The 23,351-nt window shown below is 42.9% G+C and overlaps 3 protein-coding genes across 9 annotated transcripts; 2 read left to right on the top strand and 1 right to left on the bottom strand.

Moving 5' to 3' along the window:
* The first annotated feature begins 2,087 nt into the window (after positions 1–2,087).
* On the top strand, positions 2,088–10,326 carry fhl2a (four and a half LIM domains 2a). 4 transcript variants are annotated; one of them, XM_042076391.1, is made up of 6 exons: positions 2,088–2,204; positions 6,146–6,361; positions 6,515–6,689; positions 7,659–7,828; positions 9,108–9,294; positions 9,524–10,326. In XM_042076391.1, the coding sequence occupies exons 2-6, from the start codon at positions 6,206–6,208 to the stop codon at positions 9,673–9,675; spliced, it is 840 nt and encodes a 279-aa protein (XP_041932325.1). In that variant the 5' UTR covers positions 2,088–2,204; positions 6,146–6,205; the 3' UTR covers positions 9,676–10,326. The 4 variants fall into 4 exon arrangements, with proteins under 4 accessions (XP_041932325.1, XP_041932344.1, XP_041932352.1 ...); XM_042076410.1 differs by having other exon boundaries at positions 2,095–2,204; positions 6,184–6,361; XM_042076418.1 differs by lacking the exon at positions 2,088–2,204 and adding an exon at positions 5,244–5,510 and having other exon boundaries at positions 6,184–6,361.
* Positions 10,327–10,395: 69 nt separating this feature from the next.
* c2h2orf49 (chromosome 2 C2orf49 homolog) lies at positions 10,396–13,667 on the bottom strand. 3 transcript variants are annotated; one of them, XM_042076516.1, is made up of 4 exons: positions 13,382–13,667; positions 12,736–12,899; positions 12,259–12,571; positions 10,396–11,553 (listed from the first exon to the last, which is right to left on the bottom strand). In XM_042076516.1, exons 1-4 carry the CDS (start codon positions 13,508–13,510, stop codon positions 11,497–11,499), a joined length of 663 nt encoding a protein of 220 aa, XP_041932450.1. In that variant the 5' UTR covers positions 13,511–13,667; the 3' UTR covers positions 10,396–11,496. The 3 variants fall into 3 exon arrangements, with proteins under 3 accessions (XP_041932450.1, XP_041932459.1, XP_041932468.1); XM_042076525.1 differs by having other exon boundaries at positions 12,259–12,565; positions 13,382–13,665; XM_042076534.1 differs by having other exon boundaries at positions 12,259–12,562; positions 13,382–13,663.
* On the top strand, positions 13,597–22,853 carry mmadhcb (metabolism of cobalamin associated Db). 2 transcript variants are annotated; one of them, XM_042076365.1, is made up of 8 exons: positions 13,597–13,673; positions 14,828–14,866; positions 15,080–15,224; positions 16,116–16,333; positions 16,850–16,952; positions 20,584–20,714; positions 21,814–21,900; positions 22,005–22,853. In XM_042076365.1, the coding sequence occupies exons 1-8, from the start codon at positions 13,650–13,652 to the stop codon at positions 22,203–22,205; spliced, it is 948 nt and encodes a 315-aa protein (XP_041932299.1). In that variant the 5' UTR covers positions 13,597–13,649; the 3' UTR covers positions 22,206–22,853. The 2 variants fall into 2 exon arrangements, with proteins under 2 accessions (XP_041932299.1, XP_041932307.1); XM_042076373.1 differs by lacking the exon at positions 13,597–13,673 and adding an exon at positions 14,030–14,164.
* Positions 22,854–23,351: the final 498 nt, after the last annotated feature.

Raw genomic sequence — 23,351 nt, 5'->3', positions numbered from 1 at the left:
CAGAAATGCCTATTCAATAGAATTATTCAGAGACAGAAGTTAGTCGAGGTAGGATCACGAAAATTGAAAGTATAAAGTATGATATGTTTATGTATCTGTTTTGTTCTTTGTAACTCACTGGCCCTAACACAGATGATGGGTATGTTTCTGTACACTGTAACACACAAGACAAAATATAGGAGACAAAATAAGTCACATCACATGATTACCTCATTTAAAAAAATAAAAATAAATAATTTGTATTGCCACACACATGTTGTATCATCACACGACCACAACACCCACGTGGGTGAATAGCCTCATTAAAATTCACTTACAGTTGTAAGTGTATATAAAAGTGATAACCCACTTTAGTTAGTGGGTTAATTATTCTAGTGCACTGTTCTGGGTTGTATTCAGGGGTCACATCCCACTCTTTGCATTAGTTTTGCAGAACAAATTAGAATATTCTTCACCCAGAGACGCAATGCTGTAAGAATACAGACCAAAAAGAGAATCAGTAACATCACCTTCAGAACGCCACATCGCATGTAGGAATAGCCTCCATTTGACATGTCAGATAGCATGCTTGGTGGTTATGTAACACCGCTTGCGCACACACACACACACACACATCCACAAGTTGACACCTCATCCTAAATTCAAACACGGCATTACAGTTCAAACGTAGCGCTCTCACGTCAGCGCTACGTCCCATCCTACCCTGGACACAGGCCAACGGACCGATCCGCGCCATGCAACACGACAAGGCCGAGATAAAGACAGGAGCAAGCAGTGGAAAGGGTCAAGGGAGCGAGCGGAGAGTTCGGAGTGGGAGTGGGGTTGTTGTTGGAGTGGGGTGGGGGGGGGGGGGTGTAAGCAAAGGAGCCAAGGGGTTCTAGGAAACACTGCACAGTTATCGTCACCACGTCTGCACAGCATCAATCACACAATTCCACCGGGAGAAAGAGGGAGGGAGAGGGAGAGGGAGAGAGAGAGGGAGGGAGAGAGGGAGGGAGAGAGATACTGAGGGATGGAGAAAGGTTGCGCCCTTTTGACATTTCACCTGAGGCCTATTTTCCACTCTGGGCTTCATTTAGGTGATCTCCATAGGCCAGTACGGCTGCAACAGGTTGGGTTGCCCCTCGAGATGGCTGGCATTGAAACCATGTGGTTAAAAAAAGCTGATGCTTTTTCAAGTCACACAAAAAAGAAAATGCAATTCTCCACACCATTCTCTTTCTAAAAATAGCCCTACAATCATGTACACAAAGATCAGATGTTATGTAACGGCTTTTTGTTTTGTCATTTGGCAGCTATGAGGGAATGTGAGGATCAGCGAAAATCTTCGGGAGCAACTCAATCACGCTGTGTTTTGTTTAAATGGCGTCCAGAAGAGCATTAGAAGGTCCATGAATCTCAATTCCAATCCAGACACCCGGATGTTTGTTTTTCCTCCCTGTAAGGTTTCCCTAAGTTAGATGAGAAAGGGAAGAGATGAGGGGGGAGGCAGGCAAGATGAGAACAGTGGATCAGATGAAATGTGGCTTGATAGGGGGGAACGTTTCGCGCTTCCTAATATTTCCCAGAATTCACACTGAGCACTCATACCCATTGTGAGTGCCACTGGTTTGGAGAATGCCCCCAAACCCAACCCCCACCCTCTCCATGAACATTGTAAGAGATGGATTTGTTCAATCGTCACACCTTACTGAGACAGCATCCTAAACTGGCTGAGTGAGCACTAGAAATGTGGAGAGACGTGAGTGCGCCTGCCTGGCTGTTCAGACAAGGAGTATTTCCACAGTGTAGTGTGAGACTGTAAAAGCTTTCTCAGGGAGTTTGTTCTCTTATGTTTCTAAGCACAGACAACAATGTAAAACCTTAAAAGTACAACAACGTATAAGTGTGTGTGTGTGTGTGTGTGTGTGTGTGAGAGAGAGTGTGTATGTTAGTGTGTGAAGGTGCATATTTGCACATTTGTGTGCATGTGTGTGTGGTTGTGTGTGTGTGCTGCTTTTTTATCTCTTGTGTCTGACAGTGGTGGCGCTGTGTTGTATTTATAGCGCATCTAGATAAAGAGTGCCTGTCCTAAGCCCCACCACCTCTCAATTAGCTGCGTTCCATAGGTGGAGTAAGCCAATAAGAGCAGACGAGATCCCAGGGCCCGCAGCAGCCTTGGCTCACTCCGCAGAGACCCCGCAACCAGACACACTCAGCCAGAGGTAAGAGCGTCAGAACAGGCATTAGGCTACTTTCCATTTGCCTTGTGAATGTTAACATGAGGTGGTTACCAACAATGACTGAAAATGAAATGCCAATGCTTATTAATGTTATTTCGAGTAATGTTATGCCTGCAATGGAAGGTTAAATGCATGGAATAACCAATGCAAACTGCAAAGGAGATGAGAAAGACAGTTGTGCAAGTAATAAATTAATTCCATATATATTGGTAGTGATGCAGCATAGAATAGGTAACATGCAAAATGCACAGCAATAATTACAATTTAATGGTATTCTCCAGCAGGATTACTTACCTGTTATCAGAATCATTAACAGCTATTTATTTTTGGGTTGCTTCCCTCACCTCTCTCTCTGTTTCTCTGTCTCTCTCTCTCTCTCTCTCTCTCTCTCTCACACACACACACACACACACACACACACACACACTGGCAAAGTCTTTGTCTATTATCCTTAGCATGTGCCATCTTTTTACTGCCAAAAGTCCTCCATTAGCCATTTACACCAAAGATGTTCCTTTGGAATCCTTTGGTCTAGCATTTCACTCTCCATCTCTCTCTGTCTTTCTCATTTGAGAGGGAACATTGAGAGGGAGCTCTGTAGCTTTCAGCATTGAGAGGGAGCTCTGTGGCTTCCCATATGACTTAGATTTAATAAAGGAAAGCAAACTGAATAAAAAATGATCACAGTCCTAAGTCATTTCAAATACAACGTATTACAGCTATCCAAAATAGGCAGGCACTCTTCTTTATTCGTATTTGCAGTACAATGTCCTGTCATGCTTGCCTTTTCTTTTTATAAATGTTATAAATATTTAATTATTGTTTGTTCTGAATGGGCATAACCAGGAACAGCGTAGCAAATGCAACACTGACTCCTATGACTGCCAATCTATGTCCATTCGCTAGCATAGCATGTGGTGTGAATTTAAACATGAACCTGTCTGTCCTGTTGCATGTGCAGTCTGCTTCCCCTGGGTGGTCACTGGGTTTTAAAGAGTGTGAAATGTAGCGCAGGGCACAGGCATTTCACTGAAAGAAGAGACCGGTGCGGTGGTGGTGTGCTCCGGCACTACGGACCTCTCCACAGAGCACCTCTAAAAGCATTCCAGCCCACCAACCCAGACGGGCCTCCGCCGTCTGACCATGGGCAACCGGCAGCTCGTCTCGGCAATGATGGAAATTAGAGAATGACAGATGATTGAGGTGGGGGGTGTACAACACATGAGACCCTCGAGGGCTGATCATCTTGTTAGGCGGATGGCTAAAGGGAGATGTTTCTTTAGGTTCTCTCCCAGTCTAATTGATAAAATTAGCAAGAATGGATGAGATTAGTTCCACATGGTGAAGGGAAAATATTCACACCCTGAGGTTCTAAAATAGCTCCAAACTACCTTTTTCTGTGCTCACGCAATGGACTAATCTTATTGCCTAGCTCTCTTCAAGCAGTCGAATCTGGCACTGGATAGTATCAGACTGCCAGCACTTACGCTGACTTGAATAGGGTGAAGATGGACGAGGGAGTGGTTGACCTCTTATAGGTGCGGTCTTGTTAAAGCGAAAACACAAGACTAGTAAAGGAGGCATGTCTAATCAGAATGTTCTCATATTGCCTATTTTGACAATGCTCCTTATCTAATTACATATATTAAATCAGATTAAATGAATTGATATTTAAAGGTAAGAAATAACAGGGATCGTGTGACCCTTATTTGAAGACAATCAACTTCATCCCCTTCCATAAATCTTATTTATACAACACTTGATCATATTCAAGGACGGCCAGCCTGGAAATAAACTGGCTTTAATAATGTGATATTGTGGGTGTCCCTATCTCTCCTGAGTGAGAGGGGCCTGGTGTACACTACTGATGCGATGGGCACATGCGGAGATTAATCGCAGCTGCTCGTCCTTCCTTCTCTTCGCATTTGCGGAGGGACCTCACCTCCCGGTCCAAGAATACTCTCTGGACGGATGGGCCATTAGGGTGGTGCCTGGAGCGCCCCCTTACCCCAGGCCAGGCTGCCTGAGACCGGGCTTAAGGGGAGGCAGGGAGAGAATGAGGGGGTAATCTTCCCTAAAATGCTTCAGCGCTGATGGGCCCTGTAGTAGGGTGACTTCAAAAGGCTTCGGGCCCCTCTGGATGGCAACAGCTGCCTCCCTCTTTTCCTTCTCCCCCCGCAGGTTTCAAAATAGTTTGCAGTTGCGCTAGTGGTTTGGTTGGGTCTGCCACTCTTTATTTTGGGAGCGAGATGAATCCAGGTTTAATCCGCCGATCCTGGAGAGAGGGGGATAGAGAAAGAGGGAGAGAGAGACAGAGGGAAAGAGAGGAAGGAGGGAAAGAGGGGAAAGGGGAGAAAGAACAGCAGTGCAGAGGGATGGGGAGGAACGAAAGAGGAGCACGGTAGATTGTATATCATCTCTGGCACTCTGCACTTCATTTTCTGGCTGTTAACAAATTGAAGTCAATACTGCTCTGCCGTCACCTCTGCTTTTACTGCGGTGCTGCTCTTTAAGAACCATAGGCTGTGAATGGTGGCAGACAAACAGCTTTCCTACGAGATTTATAGAGAAGACACAGGAAGAGACAGTGTTGATGGACAGAAATACACAAGAGCAGGGGAAGATAAAGGCTCGGGAAAACCACCAGAGATACTGTAGTAAAGGGAGAGATGTCTAGATGTTTAGAACAACCAAGAGAATTGATTGGTTACAGAATGGAAGAAGACTGCAATAGTTGCCTTTATACAAAACTAGAGTTAGGTAGATAGTAAAAGTATATGCAAATTGAGAGTTTCGTTCAGGAGAAGAAGGGGTGGGGGGGGGGTGTGAAAAGGTATGAAAAGACAAGGAGACAAAGTATGAGAAAGGGAAGTAAAGGAATTCCAGAGAGTGAGCATTCTCCCACTTTTCAGGCATTTGATTCCTTATATGGTCAAACTTTGGAAAGGGGATTCTTACAGTGGTGGTGCTGCCTCCACAGTAAGCACTCAGTGGGAGACAGGAAAGGAAACAGAAGCGAGTGAGTGAGTGACGGAGTTGGAGCCAGAGATAGAGAGAGGAGGAGGAGAGAGAGAGAGAGAGAGAGAGAGGAGAGGAGGAGAGACGCAGAGTGGAGTAGCAGCAGTTCAGCCGTGTGTGTGGTGCCTCTGGGGAGCCCGGCGGGAGTGTGTCACCACGGTTAGGGACAGCTGGACAGGGGGATACGGCGGAGCGCACGGCACAAAGGCTCATGGGAGGGACGAGCAGCAGGAGATTAGCAGGGCTGAGACTCTAAACAGCTGCCGAAAAGTGAGTGGCCTCTCCGCATGCCCCGGCTTCTCAGCACACTATCCTCTTCTTTCATCTCTCACACACTCACACTCTCAAACACACACACAAACTCTCTCTTTCTCTCTCTCTTTCTCACACACACAAACTCACTCTCTCTCGCTCTCTCTCTCTCTCTCTCTCACACACACACACACACGAGCGCACAAACTCTCACTCTTACTCGCTTTCTCTGTCTCTATCTTTCTCTTTCTCACACACACACACAAACTCTCTCTCTCACTCACTCACACACACATACACACACACACAGAGAGAGAGAGAGAAAGTAAGAGACAGAGAGAGAGAGTGAGAGCATAATGTGGGCATGAACACGCAGCCTTATAATTTCCTTTTTAATCAGCTGCCAGCCTTGCATTCACACAAGAAGTGCTTTATTGAATTACTAAAGTCATGCCTTACCGTGGGATTTTGTGTCAATTTCCATTCTAATCCAAAGAACATAAATCTTGTGAATTTTACCAAACATCAGTCAGCACAGGATAATTTGAGGCTTTTTACACTATGTGTCTGTATGCCACCTTCTTCAACTATGCGATCATACCTGTGTTTAAAAAACAATCACCAGACCATATTTAAATCCCGTTTTCCCTCAGTTCTTCTACCCCCCTGACTCTTCTGCCTGGTCTGTCAGCTGACCCTGGAGAGCCGCCAGGATGACCGAGCGCTATGACTGCCACTACTGCAAGGAGTCCCTGTTTGGGAAGAAGTACGTGCTGAGAGAGGAGAACCCCTACTGCGTCAAGTGCTACGAAAGCCTCTACTCCAACACCTGTGAGGACTGCAAGAAACCCATTGGCTGCAGCAGCAGGGTAGATGTCTCTCTCTCTCTCTCACACACACACACACACACACACACACACACACACACCAATGAGTTTTGAGTTAAAAGACCAAGCAAACAGAGAGTAAAAAACTAGCCTCGTCCTGCACTAGCCTCTCTCACTGCTCTCTGCTCTCCACAGGACCTGTCCTACAAGGACCGCCACTGGCACGAGGACTGCTTCCACTGCTTCATGTGCAAGCGCTCGCTGGTGGACAAGCCGTTCTCCACCAAGGACGACCAGCTGCTCTGCACCGAGTGCTACTCCAACGAGTACTCCTCCAAGTGCCATGACTGCAAGAAAACCATCATGCCTGGTGAGGCCACTGTTAACTCATTTTAGGGTTACAGCTTTAATAGGCATAGAGCCATGAGGTCAGACAGAGTTTAACAGAACTCGAACTTTCCTGTGAAATCCTCCTCTACAGGTCGTTATCAGTCTGCCAATTTAGGTCATTGGTCAACTTGTTTAGGCTCAGTAATGACCTTATTTCCTGTAGCATGCTACATATACAAATGATTAGGTTTTGATTAGGTTTACCATGCATTGCACTCTTGCTCTCTACCGCAAACAGGAGTAATAAGTGGCAATTTGTGACTATGTACACAGTGGGGTTAGCTACAGGGTGAATACTGGGAACAGTAAACGGTAGACAGCCCTGATATCAATCTACACAGAGAGAGAGAGGGCAGAGATAGCATGCAAAGACGGCTGGCCACTCTGTATTCCAGAACAAGAACGTTCACATGACTTGATCGCTGATGAACTTTCTGTACTGTGCTATTCAGAGCGGCTGCAACCCCATCCATGAACATCCGTGTTGGTTTAGGATTGAGATCACATGGAGATTCTTTGAAAACACAACAGCTCTTTGTCATCCACCCCCCGGCCCACCCTAACTCCACCACCACCACCTCACCCACCCCCCTACTAAATAATTTCATGTGTTTACAAAATGTCATGGTTGGTATTTGTAGAGAGATGTTCCGTGAGGCTTCTTGTGAGTAATGAACGTGTTTGGAGCACTTCCTGAGACACTCAGGAAGTGCTCCTGAGGATTCAGCCAATCAACAACAATGCTGCATGGTATCTGTATCTGTATCTGACATTCAAAACGATGTGAACCTACCACATACATTGGATCTTCTGCTTGAGGCTAAAGACCTGATTTTAACAAATGGACTGATTCTACAAAACTGAAGTTGAGAGATGGGATTGTTAAATCAATGTTTTGCTTTTGTTTATTGACCATTTTCCTCTCATCCTTGCTGCTTCCTCATCCCAGGCACCAGGAAGATGGAGCACAAGGGCAACAGCTGGCATGAGACCTGCTTCACCTGCCAACGCTGCCAGCAGCCTATTGGTACCAAGAGCTTCATCCCCAAGGACAACTACAACTACTGCGTGCCCTGCTACGAGAAGCAGTTCGCCATGCAGTGTGTGCACTGCAAGAAGGTTGGCCTTCCAATACATCTAACACATCTGTCACATCTGTTATAAAGCTGTTTGACAGTCAGGACATCAGAGATTTCGGGCCTAAACAGAAAGAAGGAATTGACTAATTGTAATACCCATGTAGGAACTCCATATTAAAATAGTGGTTTTGCGTAATCAAGAGTCAGATTGAAAACATTTGTTTTTCGACTTTTTTTGGGCCTTCTCTACGAGCAATAGGCATTAATCTGTCATCTATTTTCTCAATCAATCGAATAGCTGTTTAATTGGTAAAATAACAGAAAATGCCGTAAAATGTTGCTGAGGGTTTCCCAAAGCCCAGGAATATGTCCATATGTCCTCAAATGCCAGTTAACGCGTATAAGTTCAAGGAGGTAAAATCAGATCACTTTGAGGTAGTTTTGCAGTCCTAATGGGCAACTGTGGAAGGCGGCCTCTTCTTAGATTGAAGTCACACACAGAAAACAGTCCAGGCAGATGAAGACAGGCACCCAGTCTTATGAGAACATGCCATCACATAATGGTGTTAGGACAAATTATGCCTGAGCACTGTACTCCACGGTGAGCTAAAAATAAAGAAGACCACAGACAAACACGTGAAGGTGGGAAGAAAGCCATGTGTAAATCGCATCTAGCGTTCCACTCGTGATCGCGGGGACATGAAGGTACATGGCTTAGTAACCATCTGTGTTGATCTGTCTGTTATCAGCTGACAATTTTCCAATTTGTTGCTACCAAGAAAAGTTGCACATATTTGTTGCACAAAAACCCTATGCCCATATAACAGCAATTAGTCAGTCAGACCCAGTAAGTCAGACAACACTAGGTGATGATAATTGACAGTTTATTTATCTCCTAGTTTCATCACACTTTTACGTTCTTGACAGACTGTCAGCTCCGATTATACAGCTCTGGAAAAAATCAAGAGACCACTGCACATTTTTCTGATGTCATTTTTCAGATGCTGAGTGACATTTGAATGAGTTGACGGTCACATTCAAAATTAAGAGACCACTGCAAATTAGAATATGACCATCAACTCATTTGAATGTCACTCGGCAACCGTAGGAGGACATCAGAAAAATGTGCAGTGGTCTCTAGGTTCTCTCATTTTTCCCAGAGCTGTAGGCCTATAATCGGAGCCGAGGGAAAGTTTGGGACTGGTGCCATAGCTTTGAGTTTTTAGCAAACACGCTCACTCATGCCTGTCATAATCCTCTCTCCACTCGTCACTTACCACTCACCAGCACTGTCTCCCTTCTCTGACCCCCCCTCTCAGCCCATCACCACCGGCGGGGTGACGTACCACGAGCAGCCCTGGCACAAGGACTGCTTCCTGTGCACCGGCTGCAAGCAGCAGCTCTCCGGCCAGCGCTTCACCTCACGCGACGACTTCGCCTACTGCCTCAACTGCTTCTGCAACCTGTACGCCAAAAAGTGTGCCTCCTGCACCTCCCCCATCAGTGGTATGTTGTACACCACACATTTACCAATATAGAGCATTGTATGCGAAGCCCTGAACACTTTAATTAGTTAAAGTTGAGTTTTTTATTGCATATAACCAAGGTCAATCTAAAAAGCTTAACCAGTACTTCAGTGTAGTAGACATTGTCTAGTGATTTGGATCTGCTAAAGAGGCCTTTGGTCTACCATGAATGCCACTCATGCAAGAATGCCTTTATGAAACTAACCCAGGTCTTGGAGGTAGCAAGTACATCTCCTTTGAGGAACGCCAGTGGCACAACGACTGCTTCAACTGCAAGAAGTGCTCCGTGTCTCTGGTCGGCCGTGGCTTCCTGACCGAGCGCGATGACATCCTGTGTCCCGAGTGTGGCAAAGACATCTAAAGGGGATCGGCGGCGTCCACAGGAGCAATGTGGTCAACAAATCCAAGACAGGATATTAAAAGAAACGTGCACCCTGACAGCACTATGACAAATGGTGACAGAGAGAGAGTAACTGTATATATAGCATATGCAGGCTGACAAACTATAACTGACTGACATATACTAATCAGTTACATCCTCCTTTTTGTATTTGGCTTCTGCTTAAAAAGAGAGGCTTTTAACATGCACTGATCTGACACTTTCAGCAACTCTTTCAAATATCAAGTGCAATAGATATCATAGCCTATATTTATAAATATATATATTCTAAAGTATAGATCAATACATATATTCAGACAGCCTTATGTCCTCTGTCTACAACAACATATGTGAACTTCTGTTAAGTGGCTTTTCCACATTTTGTTGATGAATTTTTGGTGATACTATTTGAGGACATAGGGCAGGTAGGGTCAACTTTGACTTTATAATATTTATGACTTCAGGCTTTGCTAACACGGCATTAGCGCAACTGTCAGTTTTCCTACGTGAATTACTTACACTGTGAAAAAAGACACCACCCCGCTACCAAGAGTGCTTTGTTTATGATCATATTCTCAAATTTTTAAAAAGTACCTTGTATTTGAAGAAATAAACTACAGAAAAAATGCAAAATGTGTGAAACTACTTCATAAACCCACTTCTACATTTCCATTCACACAGGTTCTTTCAAAGACTTTCAGATTCTTTTTGTAAGTTTATTGCATTAAAATGCGTCAACATTTTCCACTTTCCACCAATACAAAAAAAAAAAAAAGACTTGAAAAAGGTCTCTTCCTCCAGTACGCCAATACTGAAATCCATGCACAGGTTCTTCTTGCAATGGTGTTATGTTTGCAGCTGTTAATTGTGCAGATATCTTTTCTCATTTGGTAGCCCTTAGATCCAGAGCATTCAACACATAGGCCAGGGAAGAAACAGTATCCTTGTGGAAAAACCAGACAAATTATCATAGCTCAAGTCTGCCTTCTGTGCGATTCTTATCCATCCAACTGCATTAAAAGTTAAAACCGCCTGTAACACAAGAAGCTCATATTGGTGAAGACAGCCAAGGGAGCTAAAAACTACCCACGATAAGATCTAACAGCTGTCATCATTTGACATCGTACATCGTAGTCAGATGGTTCCATAAAAGCACTCTATTCTCAATGCACGCACGCACGCACACACACACACACAAACACGCACGTCCGCTCAAATCTAATCATGTGAAAAACCACACCATTCCACACTGATGTCACTATGGGGGAATTAGGACTAAACAATTTTCTCACAACTAAAGGCGTAAAGGCAGCAGGTGTGCAGACACAAATGACTATGGATAGGTAGTTTATAAAATCAAAACTGCTGGCACATATACTTCCTGGATGAGTCATTCCAGTCTGGACATGACACCACATACCCACAGCTGATCTGTTCCTGAACATCATCATCTCCTCTTTACATGATGTCAGTTTACATGGGCTTGGTGATCACTAATACAAACTGTGTAGTTCAATAAATATGAGGCGGGGGGGGGGGGTTGTGCATTCGTCAAGGCATTCAGAGTGAGGTTTTCAGGTGTAGGTCTGTGTGTTGAATCTCTACAGAGACAGGCTGACACAAGAAGAACATGCATCAAGAAGAGCATGTAGAGATCTTCATACAATCCAAGACTGACACTCATGTTGGAGGCTAGAGTCTGTATGACAGACACCACTGGGTAGAGATCTGTCTCTCTCCATCCATCCATCCATCCATTCCCAGGGCAGAGTCCTCTGGGAGGCAGCCCCATTGAGCGCAAGGTCAGGGCCACGTTACGTGCTGAATCTTCTTTTTCACATCAGGGGAACTCAGCTCCCCCTGCAGGCCAATAGACAAAAGTCATTAGGGAGTATTTAAAGCAACACCAAAGAACTTCTCCTCTGTCGCATGCACGCTATTTGTTTATCCAGCAACGGCTTTGCAAATAACGATGTCCATAGACAAGGTATAATAGCCTATGTTGCATGATTTTATGAAATTACGATGTATTGCGACATCATGCAAGTCAAATTTGTAGTTTCTTGTCTCATTCCATCGAACTACAGATCCGCTACCCGATCTGGCAAACTTACATAGTGCGGTTATAGCCGATAGAGGCCCGCGAAGCGAATGCAGAAGTGCCGTTCACCCTGTTACGAGTTGATGAACCACGGAAACAATTTTGGAAACATTATTTGAAGGTACAAAAAACTCTTTGGTGTTGCTTTAAGTCGCACCAGGTACAAATACTGCAACCTCATCACAAGCATACATGCAAGAGTGTTCAAACATACGTATGACCTGGTATTAAGGCAATACTGATCAAAGTGGATTAATCTGTCCCCCAAGAAGTTTATGAAAAAACTAATTTTCACTGTATGACATGCAATTTTGTTGTTTCATTCAAGTTCACTCCTGCACAGAAAGAGACCCAAAAATGCTCTAGAACTAATGCTCAAGAATACCCTAACAAGCTAATCCAATCCCTTAGCTAATCCAATGTTTATGCCAACTACACCTACGAATCATTTGACGCATACTTACACTGCAGTCACTGTCTCCAGGCCTCTTTAAATTGGCTGTGGCTGAATTCGAAACCTCTGACGATGGAGGCCCACTGGGACTTTTAGGTGTTATTGTTGATGATGATGATGATGATGAAGACAATAATGAAGAATTTGATGAGGAGCCTGACAGCTTGCGGATGGGATTGGTCATATTCATTGATGGAGGAGGCTTCAGACGGTCTGTGGCCCCAGGTGAAGACAGCGCGTCAGGCTTCTTTATCTTAACACTCCCCGTGGAGCTGCCATCAAACACAATTAGAGGCCTTTTCCTTCCTGTGTCACTGCTTGAGTTAGGGCAGACAAAAGCACATACACACACAAAAACAGACCAATTATACACAGGCTATGGAATGCATTTCCAGTTTTAACATGAATTTAATCAATGGACGCCACTGGCATATTTTGGGTTAGTTTTCACATTGATGGAGGAGAAATTCTATGTTGTGTCTGTCACCTGTAACTGTGAGACTGTGAAGACCTCTGTTCCACTCGAGTCTTCTGCATTTTCTTTCCCCAGCGGCTTTTTGGCAGTTCTCGCTGAGGCAGAGGGATGACATGCCGCATGTAGAGGTCCCTAAGCTGATCCTGGCTTCCATCACTGTCCACCTGAATATTCCTCTGAGGTACAAAGTTACAAGTTAGCTTTAGAGAAACCGCTCATCTTGCATGCATTGTGAACAGCGTGCAGATCACAGTGCAGATCACACTGGGATGGGAAGTGATGGAAGTGACTTGTTCCAAAGTCTGTTTAAACACTGTTGACACTAAACTACTCAGTTATAACTCTTACATTTAAAAATGTGATGATACATAGCTTGTTAGCTAGACAACATTATTATAACATTAATAGCTTGTTGTTGAGGAAACATTTGGTGAACTTAAGCAGTTAGTTGATTTACCATATTATGAGACGTTAAACTATCGTTTACTATAACTTTAACTATAACCTCAGTTTAGGAAGAACTCCCAAACGATGAGAGAATTATTTAACAACCTCGCTAACTAACATTAACGTTACCAGCCAACATTAACCTAGCCATAGCTATGATAGATGGCTCATGTAGCTCAGAGGAAGAGCTTCCCTCTGTAAAATTGCTAACCTCATGTAAAATCAACTTCATAAAGTCCTTGGACAGGAGCTCAGGATGCAGTAATAGATCCACGACTGATGGACCTTCGTCTGACTTCTTTTCTTTCCCATGATCACGTCCATGTCTGTGGTTAGCCATCTTGCATTCACTCACCCCACTGAACCTCTTGTCATTTGTTGTCGCTGTCAGAGCCTACTACGCCATCTACCGTTGCGGAGGTAGGTGAGGAGGCTCGTAACCTATTTTTTACAGTCTATGCTCGTAACATTCTCGCCTAATGGACATGGACTTGAACCACGAGGTGAGTAGTGATTTGAAGAAGACAGGGTGGTAATCAAATGCACACCACAGACTACCATCTTAAACATTCTCTTCCCAAGAAGAAAGTATTCGCTCAGTTAATTCTTTGCGAATCATTTAGGCAAGTGAGCAGAAGGAATACTAAAAGCCATACTCATTGCTGATCAAATTATTGCATGCATGCATCGCCGCAACAAATAACCACCATGTATTAAAGGAGGCTAGCATTCTACATCTTGTTGCGGTGGAATTTGATATGCATTCATATATCCTGCTTAGCGTATCACTGGCCAAAATACCGTTAAAATTTGTAAAACTACTTTGTCCCAAAATCCCCTCAGCTCCCATCCAATAGAGGGCAGTAAAACCTTTCGTAGGCCCTCGAAGCTCATGGCATTTCTTCGAGTGTTTGCGATAAGGCTGGGTGAAGTAAGGTTACATGGAAAGGGAGTCTACGGTGTCCTTAGGACTTCTTTAACAATTTAAAGAGAGGTACGGTAACGTTAACACTTCACCATTTTGAACTCCAGTTAATATTGCGGTTTTCTTGCTGAATTTAGTACAGACAAAAGCGTTCCAAGATGCAGGGCATTTGACTTACAGCATGGTAAAGTTGTAGTAAACGTTAGCTCGTTAGCTAACGACATAGCATCAGTGATTGTGATGCTGTTGTAGCAACCAGGCTAGCACTAATGTTTCTGAACCTGCTGAAGTACTTCGCATTATGTAACGTTAACTTAGAACTGTTGCAGCGAGTACATTTAGAGGTGCCTTTAGCGGTTTCCTCTAACGTAACTATATGTTACGTACTACTTGTTACTACACTATTAAGATAGTTTCTTGCATAATATTCAAGCTTCATGAGGTGGTCCAATGACGTGTTTGTGTTGATCAACGCCCATGCGTTTTTCTGGCACCCATGCACTTCGCCGCTTACAACTAAATAAACTGACAGCAGAGTGACCAACAGTTTAGGTGAAAGTGGATGTAGTTGAGTAGATTTTAGGCTTAGGTAAGTGTGCTTATGTAAGGTATAATAGCTATTAGCTTTGCACTACAGCAAGATTTCTTCAGTTTGTAAGACAACCCTCCCAGTAAAGTATATTTGTTAATTTTATCTGATGGTTGAAAACTTGTTGTTTCTCTCTCTCTCAGACTCATAGGAGTAAAAAGAAGCTTGCCAAGATGGCAAATGTAAGTAACGTTATATTTACCAAACTGCATGTCATGTTATTTCCCAGTTATGTCATTGTGCATAATATTGCTCCAGAGGCTATATATACTCTCTATGAAATGTGTCAAGTGTAGCATGCATGTTTGGCATACACATATGTGGGTTATGATAAAAAAAAAAATGTTATTGTTATTTTTTGCTATCTAAATTATCTGTGGATTTGTCCTCACCAGGTGATCTGTGGGAGGGCACGCATGGTGACTTACCTGCCAGGGATCCATGTTCTGGTACGCCGTGTTGTCGGGGCCAGGTCCTTCTCTGGGGCTGGATCCTCAGGGTCTGACGAGCCCCACCGGATGATCGTACCACCTGACCTCGGTACGCCTGGCTCTGAAGCCTCTGTTACCTACAGTAGCTCACATCAGCTAGGCCTTATCCTATATGCTTTATTCACATATTATATAACGTGCAATTGTATCCCAAGACACCCTAGTAAAATAAAGTAAAGCTTTTGCTGTGATTTCTTTTAACATCGTTTGGCATTACTTTTATTTCAAAATTTCAGACCAAATCCCTGATAGTCTTAGCCTGATGATCCAGCCGTGGCCTACTGGTTAGCACTTCAGACTTGTAACCGGAGGGTTGCCCGTTCGAACCCCGACAAGTAGGAACGGCTAAAGTGCCCTTGAGCAAGGCACCTTACCCCTCACTGCTCCCCGAGCGCCACTGTTGATGCAGGCAGCTCACTGCGCCTGGATTAGTGTGTGCTTCACCTCACTGTGTGTTCACTGTGTGCTGAGTGTGTTTCACTTATTCACGGATTGTGATAAACGGAGGCCAAATTTCCCTCACGGCATCAAAAGAGTATATATACTTACATCAAGATATAGGGTCTGGGAACTTACCATTGGCACTGCTCAATCTGAGGGACTGGATAAACGGTTGTCTTTCAAATTTCCTTGCAATAGGATAGCAATACAACTCGAGTCCCATGCATTTTCCCACCAGCGGAGCTATTGACCAAACTTTGTTGATCAAACTTTTACCAATTTAAAAAAAGCTTAACTCGAGTCGCGATTCAAAGACGCTGCCGTTAGGGTGCGTCTAGATTTCTACGCTGTGATGGTCTGATAAATGCGTGACAACATAACTAACAGGCATGTGTGAGAACGCATAGAGAGGTTGTATTTTTCTTTTCTTGCCTGTTATCTGTGAGAACCATCTGTTTATAGGTGCTTAAACTTGTGTGTGTATGTGTGTGTTTGTTAGGTCCCAGGACAGTGTGGCCAGATGACAGTATGGGTCCGTTTGGACCTCAGGATCAGCGCTTCCAGTTGCCCGGTAATGTGGGCTTCGATTGCCACCTGGAGGGCACTGCAGAGCAGAGGATGAGAACGCTCCCCAGAAAAGTTCCAGATGTGCTGACTGCGCCCTCCAGCAGTGACCGACACCAGTTCATTTTGGCCCAGCTGGTCTCAGAGTTTGGGGTGAGTTGAACAGCGGCATTCCTTCTTTTTTCGGAGAGAAATTGTGTGTAATAGTACGTTTCTGGTTAGTTGTGTGTCAATGCTTTGAAGGCACAAAAGGCTTTTTTTGTTTTTCATAGCAAATTGCGTAGTTAGGGGCTGTTCAGACTGCCACTCTTTTTTCACCTCCAGGCGCTTGCTGACCATTGCAACGCACCTTGAGTTTATAAAAGCGGGGCACTAGCAGAAAACAAGTGAGGCTTCTTAAAACGCGAGACACTCAAAGTTAAGAATAGTTCAACTTTTTTGCAACAATGGCTCATTGCTTAGATGCCTGCCTTAGCTGATTCAGGGAGCTAGCTATTTAGCTAAATATGACTAATCATAGCAACAACATGTACATTATCAATTTCCACCTTACATGTTTATAACACTCACTACTTTGGAATACTCGTGTTTTGAAGGTGGAAAAAGTGGGTGAGTGTAAATGCAGCCTTAGAGTAACTAAGTGACTAACATATGCTGTTATGTCTCCAGGGCCAGGAATCGCCACCAGAGCCTGTTAGCAAAGTGGACCAGTACTTTGATAACTCTCATGTGGAGTGTGCCATACAGTTGTGCCCCGAGCTGCTGAAGAAAGGTGAACCATATCTTTCTTTTTTTGTTTTATATTTGTTTAGTATTGCTTTACCTTTTTTTCACGATTTTGTCACGTCATGACTTCTTACAGTTTTTCTCGATTGCTTTTACCTGCTTAAGTAAACTGGAATCCATTTGGTCTTCATGACTACTTTCTTTGCACAGCGAAAGTCATCTTTTGCGAATGTGTTCACACATTTTCATTGGGTTCACACATTTCTCACACCCTTTTGCAAAACAGTTAACACAGGTGTCATTCAAAAGCCCCAAACTCTATTGGTTTTCGCATGCTAAACAAAAGGAAAACATCTTTTCACAAGTGGTATAGATTGCTTGCATAAGTCTGAATCTCTAATACACCTGTGTGAAACTCCTTTGCACAATTCTTCAATCAGCAATCATTCATTATACATAAGCGATGTCTGTGTTGCTATTTGCAAGTATGGATCTAATGCACATTTAGACAAAGTACTGTATTGCCTATTTGGTGGAGAAAACGGTACAAAAGGTGTTTACTGTAGGTCTATTTGTTGTAGTTCAATGAAATTTACAGTATCTTGCTAGGTGTTTGCTGCATGTCTTACGTGTCAATGACAGTTACATCTTGGGAGAAATTAATAAATTATTTTTTTTATTCAGTACATTTAGTCTTTTCACAGTTTTTTTCTGATACCAGAAAAATTAGAAAGTAATGCAACAGACATAGCAAAAATGCTCATTTTGAGAACTAGATTTTGCATTTGGTTGTCCAGTGTGTAATGATTGATTAAAGAGTGTTTTTGAATTGGCAACAAGTTGTAGTGTTTGAAGGCAAGATTTGCTTTTGCTGCATGTTGTAAGTGTTTTGAGAGAGTAACAGCCTTTTGCAAGCAAAATGTGTCATTTTGTCCAGAGTGCTTTTGTTCAGACACAGGTGTTAACTGTTTTGAGAACATGATATCAGAGTTGACACCGGTATCAAAACGATCGAGAAAAACGAATAAAAAGTTGATCACAAAATGGTAATGAAGATATAAACTTGTGCTATCTGAAATTGTACAGAATGGCCACAAGAGGGCAGCCTAATGTTAGCAAACTCAAATGAGCGGCCACCTATTGGAATCAGGGTTCCCGCGGATCCTTAAAAAGTCTTAAATACAACGTTTGGTTTTTAAGGCCTAGAAAAGTCTTAAATTGTCTGGGATGTCTTGAATTTTCGAAAGGGAGGTATTAAATTTGCGTATGGGACCGCCAGCGAGTGCAAGAGAGCGAGTGAAATATCTTCATCCGGTTTCGTGTATTTAAAACGTAATTGTATAAGTGACTATAAGGCTACGGGACAAAGTGTAGTGGTTGCAGAGTGAAGATGTTTCTCACGGGTGTGGTTAAAGGTGTGAAAACGGTAATAATAGTGGGAGAAAGAGTTGGTAAGCCAGTTAGCGATAGGTTGGCCATACGCTTGAATTTAGGCTGGACATGGATTTTAAAAGCCCTGTCCGGCGCATCCTCAAGCAGGACGCTCATTTGTCCTCCTTTTTGGAATTGCGCTGGGCATCTAGAATCTTTGCTCGGACGCAGCATCGTCTCACAAACTATAGACGCGAAGACTGCTGGTCAAATTATGCGCAGTGCTTCTGTCACTCGTCTGATAATTTGCTGCGCAATTTATGAAGGAACCACGGACTGACAGAAAAAGAAAAACGTTTTCGCAATCAGGAGGAAATACTGTACATGTTAAGTTGAACATATCGAACTTATAATACCTGTAATATCTGTCAGCAGCTTGCTTGCCAGCCTTTCCCAGTAGGCATACTTCGCAAAAGTTGTGAAATATAACGGCATATATTTTTTTTAATGTCGCCGACTGGCTACATAAAAAACAACAACATGCGTTCATAATACGTGCGTGCTTGAGATGAAACCAGCAGTTTTCAGCAGGATCATGCGAGGAGGACCTGCCTCTTAATTAATTTAAAACAAGTCAATGGTTTTACAATGTTTTAGTCAAGCTTTGGTTGGTTTAGATACAACTGGTATACAACATGTAAAGTAGTGGATTAACTTTAATTTGCTGTGTTGCATATGGGACAATAGATGCACATAGTGAATTATGTAAAGTAGGCCTATTAAAATATTTAAATAGCTTAGTCTAACTTTGAAAATATTGAAGGGAATCCAGTGCACGTCTTTGGCAAGTAGCCTAGGCTATACAGACACAGGTGAAGAACAGTCAGCCTCAGCCAGTAAGCACAACCAGATATGTACAGCCAGCTTCAAAAGCAAGCAGCCCAGACCCTAAAATTGGGCATTTATAGCTGTGAAGGTAATTCACACACAATTATTTTTCTTTCGCCAAAATATATTTGGTAACTTCTGTAGACATCCAAAATGGGTTGGGGGTTAAAGGAGAATTCCGGTGTGATATTGACCTAAAGTGTGTTGAAACATGATACCGAGTGTGAACGTATGTCTCATAGCCCATCTCGGCTTGTCCCCTGCACTCCAAAATCTGGCGCTAGTTAGCCGATACTACCAACAGCTTTTTCAATGGTGGTGCTTCGGCATCGGGCTAGCCATGCAAATAAATCACTGTTTTACACCATTTACGAGGCTCAATGTATCTCCACACTTCATTGGTAGACTTCCGAGGGCCCTGACATTTAAAACGAGACATTGAGAACTTTGAAAAAGCACTGGTAGTTTACTTACAAGACGATTTATACAGACAGTATCTTCATGAAGTTTAGCGTTTGCAGCCATCTTGAATTTAGTCACGATAAGTCGAGCGACGAGTAAGAATGAGCAGGTATGATAAAGGATCAGATTCCAAAAATAATTCCGTGGAAATGCATGGATTCCAGTTGCTGCTACTGGAATCATGCTTTTTTTCAAAGTTCTCAATGTCTCGTTTTAAATGTCAGGGCCTTCGGAAGTCTACCAATGAAGTGTGGAGATACATTGAGCCTCGTAAATGGTGTAAAACAGTGATTTATTTGCATGGCTAGCCCGATGCCGAAGCACCACCATTGAAAAAGCTGTTGGTAGCATCGGCTAACTAGCGCCAGATTTTGGAGTGCAGGGGACAAGCCGAGATGGGCTATGAGACATACGTTCACACTCGGTATCATGTTTCAACACACTTTAGGTCAATATCACACCGTAATTCTCCTTTAAAATTAGTAGGAAAAAAACTATTGCATAAAACAGTTTTAAGTTGCCGTATGTATCCTTTTGCCTGGTATAGTCTTAATTTTTCCATTTAAAAGTCTTGAAAAGGTCTTAAAGGTCTTTAAATTTGGACTTGGAAAATGTGCAGATACCCTGGGAATGCTACGCTATAGGTCTTAGTTAACCCTGTGTGAACAAAAAACCTTCCCTGAAAGGCAGATTTCATCCATCTATACAAGGAATGAATGACTTTGGTTTGGGCAATATGGTGAATCAGTGCGATTAACATTGAGTAGAACACAAGAGTGCAAAACCAGTAGATGGCAGAATAGTTTAATGTTAAGACAGTAATTTAAGCCATTACAGCATTCTCAAGAACGTCAGTGTTTGGCTCAATAAACGTGCTCTACCAGTTGGACTGCACAAATCAACATTATAATTGAAGATTGTCAAGAATTGTTTTTTTCCCCCCCTTCATAATTCAGATTTCCAGTTAATGTTCCCGGAAGCGCCCTCAAACAGCATGATGGTGGTAACCGTGACGCAGAAGACGGAGAATGACATGACCCGCTGGTCTGAGGAGGTGGAGGTCGAGCGGGAACAGTTACTCTCCAAAGTGAGTCTACCCTCCCAGGCTCTCTTGTTGTCAGAATGAAATAGTCTGCAGCACTGGGTAACATTGTTATAAACTAAACTCATAACTTTGTCTTTTAACTCGGATGCTCAATAAGATATTTGTCTACCTCAATATGGTTAGTTTTAGACATGTTGTAAATGTGGCACAAGTCTGTTGGTGAGAATGTTGCTTCAGCTTAGTTTTTTATGGCCTTCCTCCACTTAAAAATTGCAGTGTTTAGGTTGGGCATTCCCCTGTAGATTTATATGTTTAGTCCCGCATGGACCCAACAGATATTTCTTTCTTTTGTGTACGCCATGCTGTCACGTCTGCACCACCTCAGACTGATTTACATCTCGGACAGTATCCAGGCGCCTGGCCCAATAAATTTAAAGGTGCCTGTTTTGGTATGGATTCAGTTAGCCTTCCTGCTAGAAAGCCTTAGAAGGACTGGGAGCACGGAGAGCTTTGTATTACAAGTACATTGTGGCGATCACATTATTTGTGAGGATTTTTTGCTAGCAAAATACTAATCATTTGAATAAAGGAACGGTATCTTAATGCTTATCACTTGGCAGATGTGCATTGGTGTGGAAAGCCAAGTACATACAGTAGATGAATTAAGTGATGTTTGCTAACAGTTGTTCATTTGACCGCAATAAACCTTCAGAAATACTGAACTTTAACGGTAGATGGGGCTGTTAATTTTTTTATTGGTGATTTTATTAATGTTAGCTTTTTTTGACTGTACTAAGTATAGAATTAGTAACTTGCTAGTTGACTAGTTGAGACTAGTTTGAGAGGCACAGGAAGCCTGGTGTGAGTGTTAACAGACATTGCGTGAGTCCACAGTGTGTGTCTGCGCTGTCTGCGTTATTCATCGTCTGCTTAACAGCAACATGTCTGTGCTTTTGCCTCATCAATAAGCAGCTCATTTTCTGCTGGCTTTCCCCATGACTATTTATTGGGAATATATTTGTTTAAGGACAGCCTGTAAGGATGCAAGTGAATTGTGATGCATTTAATGAATTGATCTTTAATCCATTGCTTTACTTGTGTCTTGTTTTTTTTACTTAATTTACATAATTTATGTTTACAGTTTATTGAAGGGGCCAAGGAGATCTGTTATGCTTTGCAGAAAGAAGGTTTTTGGGCAGACTTCATAGACCCTTCCTCAGGGCTCGCTGTGAGTTAGCACTATTGCTGATTGTTCATTTCCCTCACACACACACTCCTGTTATTGAATTAATGTGGTAAACTAACTCTACCCTCTGTTTGTCGCATTCGTAGTTTTTTGGCACGTACACCAACAACACGCTGTTCGAGACGGATGAAAAGTATCGCCATCTGGGTTTTCGCATCGAAGACCTGGGCTGCTGCAAAGTCATCAGTCACGCCCTCTGGGGAACACACGCGTTTGTGGGAACGGTTCTCACCAATGCACCTGCAAACAGTCTTGTCATGAAGAAACTACAAGGCAGCCAAGAGTGAAAGGACCACTGCGGAAGACCCAGGATGACCGCTCTATGTCCAGATATGCTGTGGTTGGTACAGCATTCATGATTCTTGATTAAATTAAATCAAGACGCAGACTAAAGTGGGTCTTTGGCACTTAGACCGTCAGACTTTTGCCTGTACACTATATGGAAACTTGAAGTGTGGTCAAATTAGGTACCTCGATGAGCTGTATTACACATAAGATTACAATATATTTATTTTTAATAATACAAGTAAATAAGTGATGTATTATATGTGACTGTTTTCTCTGTCTACTACATTATTAGTCTATGATGTTCCATTCTTAACTGAAGTTAGCGAGTTGTCGCTGGGTGTGTGATCATCTTCCCTACACTGAACTCTCTCACCCTGGGTCTGGAATGGCTGCTCTGATCCATGCTTAAAAAAAAAAAAAAGCATTCAATCACATTGCCTTTTACCTCTTAGTTCGGTTGAGAGCTCAGTTGTTAGTATCTTGGTGTGTCTGTGTGAGCTCTTTTGGGTTGTTAAGCTCTGTGATATTTTGTTGTAGATAAGAGATTTGACTTGATGCTGAGTGAGTGATTGTGGTAACATTGTAAATTCTATGGCAGCTTTTGCTAGAGGTCCACGCTATAGAGAATAAAGAAAAGTATTTTGTCATGTTATGCCTCATGTTCTTTTACAAAAGGTATTGTAAAAATGAAAGTGAAGAACTTTCACTGCTAAAGTGTTAGAATTGTATTGATATGTTGAAAGAGTAGTGAGTTATTGAGAATTAGTACCTAAAATGTATTGGCATATTTTATAAAACTGGTTTGGATGCCAAGAGAAAACAAAATACATCTACTAAGCTATAAAAGTAAGCATGAGTACTTGTATAATGGCACATCAGACAATAAGCATTTGTCAATTTGCTAACTAAACAAATAGATTAAATAGAATTTAAATTAGAAAAACAAATTGAATTCCAGCTTTCCAATGATGCAGATGTCCATTACTACCACAAGGACCCCTGTGCTCCCTGCTCCATGACTAGACAAGAACCACTAATACCCTACTCCCAAAACTCACACGCACCCTTACCGACGGGTCCGAAACACGCGAGCGACGGATTAGCACGGGGCGAGCTGGAGATGTCTGGACACGGGCTATTGTGGG

This window comes from Alosa sapidissima, chromosome 2, assembly GCF_018492685.1.
Source record: "Alosa sapidissima isolate fAloSap1 chromosome 2, fAloSap1.pri, whole genome shotgun sequence".
NCBI classification, from domain to species: Eukaryota; Metazoa; Chordata; class Actinopteri; order Clupeiformes; family Clupeidae; genus Alosa; species Alosa sapidissima.
The sequence above is the reverse complement of the archived record's forward strand: the minus strand, read 5'-3'. Positions and strand labels throughout refer to the sequence as shown.

Coding starts and splice junctions, on each gene's coding strand:
- fhl2a (XM_042076391.1), top strand. CDS start 6,206: ATGACCGAGCGCTATGACTGCCACTACTGCAAGGAGTCCCTGTTTGGG. Junction 7,829..9,107: donor AGTGTGTGCACTGCAAGAAG/GTTGGCCTTCCA, acceptor CCCCCCTCTCAG/CCCATCACCACCGGCGGGGT. Junction 9,295..9,523: donor CTGCACCTCCCCCATCAGTG/GTATGTTGTACA, acceptor AAACTAACCCAG/GTCTTGGAGGTAGCAAGTAC.
- c2h2orf49 (XM_042076516.1), bottom strand. CDS start 13,510: ATGGCTAACCACAGACATGGACGTGATCATGGGAAAGAAAAGAAGTCA. Junction 12,900..13,381: donor TGAAGTTGATTTTACATGAG/GTTAGCAATTTT, acceptor TTTGTACCTCAG/AGGAATATTCAGGTGGACAG. Junction 12,572..12,735: donor TCACAGTCTCACAGTTACAG/GTGACAGACACA, acceptor TGTCTGCCCTAA/CTCAAGCAGTGACACAGGAA.
- mmadhcb (XM_042076365.1), top strand. CDS start 13,650: ATGGACATGGACTTGAACCACGAG. Junction 14,867..15,079: donor AGCTTGCCAAGATGGCAAAT/GTAAGTAACGTT, acceptor TGTCCTCACCAG/GTGATCTGTGGGAGGGCACG. Junction 20,715..21,813: donor GGGAACAGTTACTCTCCAAA/GTGAGTCTACCC, acceptor TTATGTTTACAG/TTTATTGAAGGGGCCAAGGA.